General features: G+C 46.1%; 1 protein-coding gene across 1 annotated transcript; it reads right to left on the bottom strand.

Moving 5' to 3' along the window:
• Positions 1-304: 304 nt before the first annotated feature.
• Positions 305-1,105, bottom strand: LOC119406529 (uncharacterized). The gene has a single exon (XM_037673269.1). It carries the CDS (start codon positions 1,103-1,105, stop codon positions 305-307), a length of 801 nt encoding a protein of 266 aa, XP_037529197.1.
• Positions 1,106-1,308: the final 203 nt, after the last annotated feature.

The following is a 1,308-nucleotide window of genomic DNA, read 5'->3' as shown; positions in this document are numbered from 1 at the left end:
ACAAAAGAAAAATAATTTAGTCGCTGAAGGTGTAGCAAATCGTCTGAAAAAAAATTGCGAATTCAACTTTTTTAAAGAAAAGCTCTGTATTCATCGTCAAAAAACTTGTCGTGGTAGTCGGACTAAAAATACGCACGATACTTTATTTGAAATCTCTATGTATTAGCTGAACATAGGCAAAGTTACAAAAGGGTATTATTTTTTTAACTTGAGAAATATTTTTTTGAATTTTTGTATCTCCACCAGCTTTTCGCCGACGTAACTCACAAACAATCAGCATTACACGAGTCAGCGCTCACAAGGCTTACCAGAGTTCCTCTATATCACTCAATTCACTGACACTACTGTGACTGCAGCTGCTGGAGTCAGATCCCAGAGTGATTATGATGCTGTCGAGCGTGCTTTCGATTGCACCATCCTGCTTCCAGGCCTCCTCTTCAAGACGCACCACATGAGCGCAGTCGCGTGCCCAGTTTTCTAGAGTCACAAGGCCAATGACTTCGTCCAGAAGTTCTTCGACTCCAGCAGGGGTGAACGACCTGTTGTTGGCTGCAATATACCCCTTGGCCTGGCTCCATATCATTTCAGTAGGGTTGAATTCACATTGGTAAGAAGGAAGCCGAACAATGTCATGACCAGCAGCCTTGGCCAGGGCATCAATCCAGTATCCAGAAAAACGGTGCTTGTTTCGCTTAACCACCTGAATGAGCTCGGGCTTCAACGGGTCATTAGACCACGGGATGTTTTTTTGAGTAAACCAAGACTGAACCTCGGCCTTGCGCGACGACGTCGAGGGCAACTTTTGGAGCTGAACACTATGGTATGGAGCATTGTCCATGACAATCACGCTCCGTGGCTCAATGTTTGGTAAAATCTGTTCTTTGAACCATCTCTCAAAGCGGGGGCCATCTACTTCACTGTGGTAGTCACTGGCAACACTATTTTTCGCCCGGAAAACGAGAGATTCCCCATCCACAAAGCCGTTTTCGCTTCCCGCATGGAGGACAATGAGCCGACCACCTTTGCCGCTCGGTGCGCGAAGCCAAGTTGTGAGACCCTTGCGGAAGGCGTCCTCATGTGACAACGCAGTGGCGTCCTCCCACATATTTTCCTTGGTGTGCCCAGCATTCAGTCTCGTGAAGGTAGTATATAGTCTCGTCAAGGTAGTCAAGGTAGTATAGGTCTCGTCAAGGTAGTATATAGCCCTGCGAAAGGAAGGGAAAAATGTGCCAGGTTTCTGTTTTTAACGAGCGGTCAATTGAGACAGAAGAAATTTATGATGTGCATCTGATATCATTCTACCGGGCA

Source organism: Rhipicephalus sanguineus, chromosome 10, assembly GCF_013339695.2.
Source record: "Rhipicephalus sanguineus isolate Rsan-2018 chromosome 10, BIME_Rsan_1.4, whole genome shotgun sequence".
NCBI classification, from domain to species: Eukaryota; Metazoa; Arthropoda; class Arachnida; order Ixodida; family Ixodidae; genus Rhipicephalus; species Rhipicephalus sanguineus.
This window is presented reverse-complemented; position numbering and strand designations above follow the sequence as displayed.

Bases quoted from the DNA above. Each gene is read 5' to 3' on its own strand.
- LOC119406529 (XM_037673269.1), bottom strand. From the start codon at position 1,105: ATGTGGGAGGACGCCACTGCGTTGTCACATGAGGACGCCTTCCGCAAG.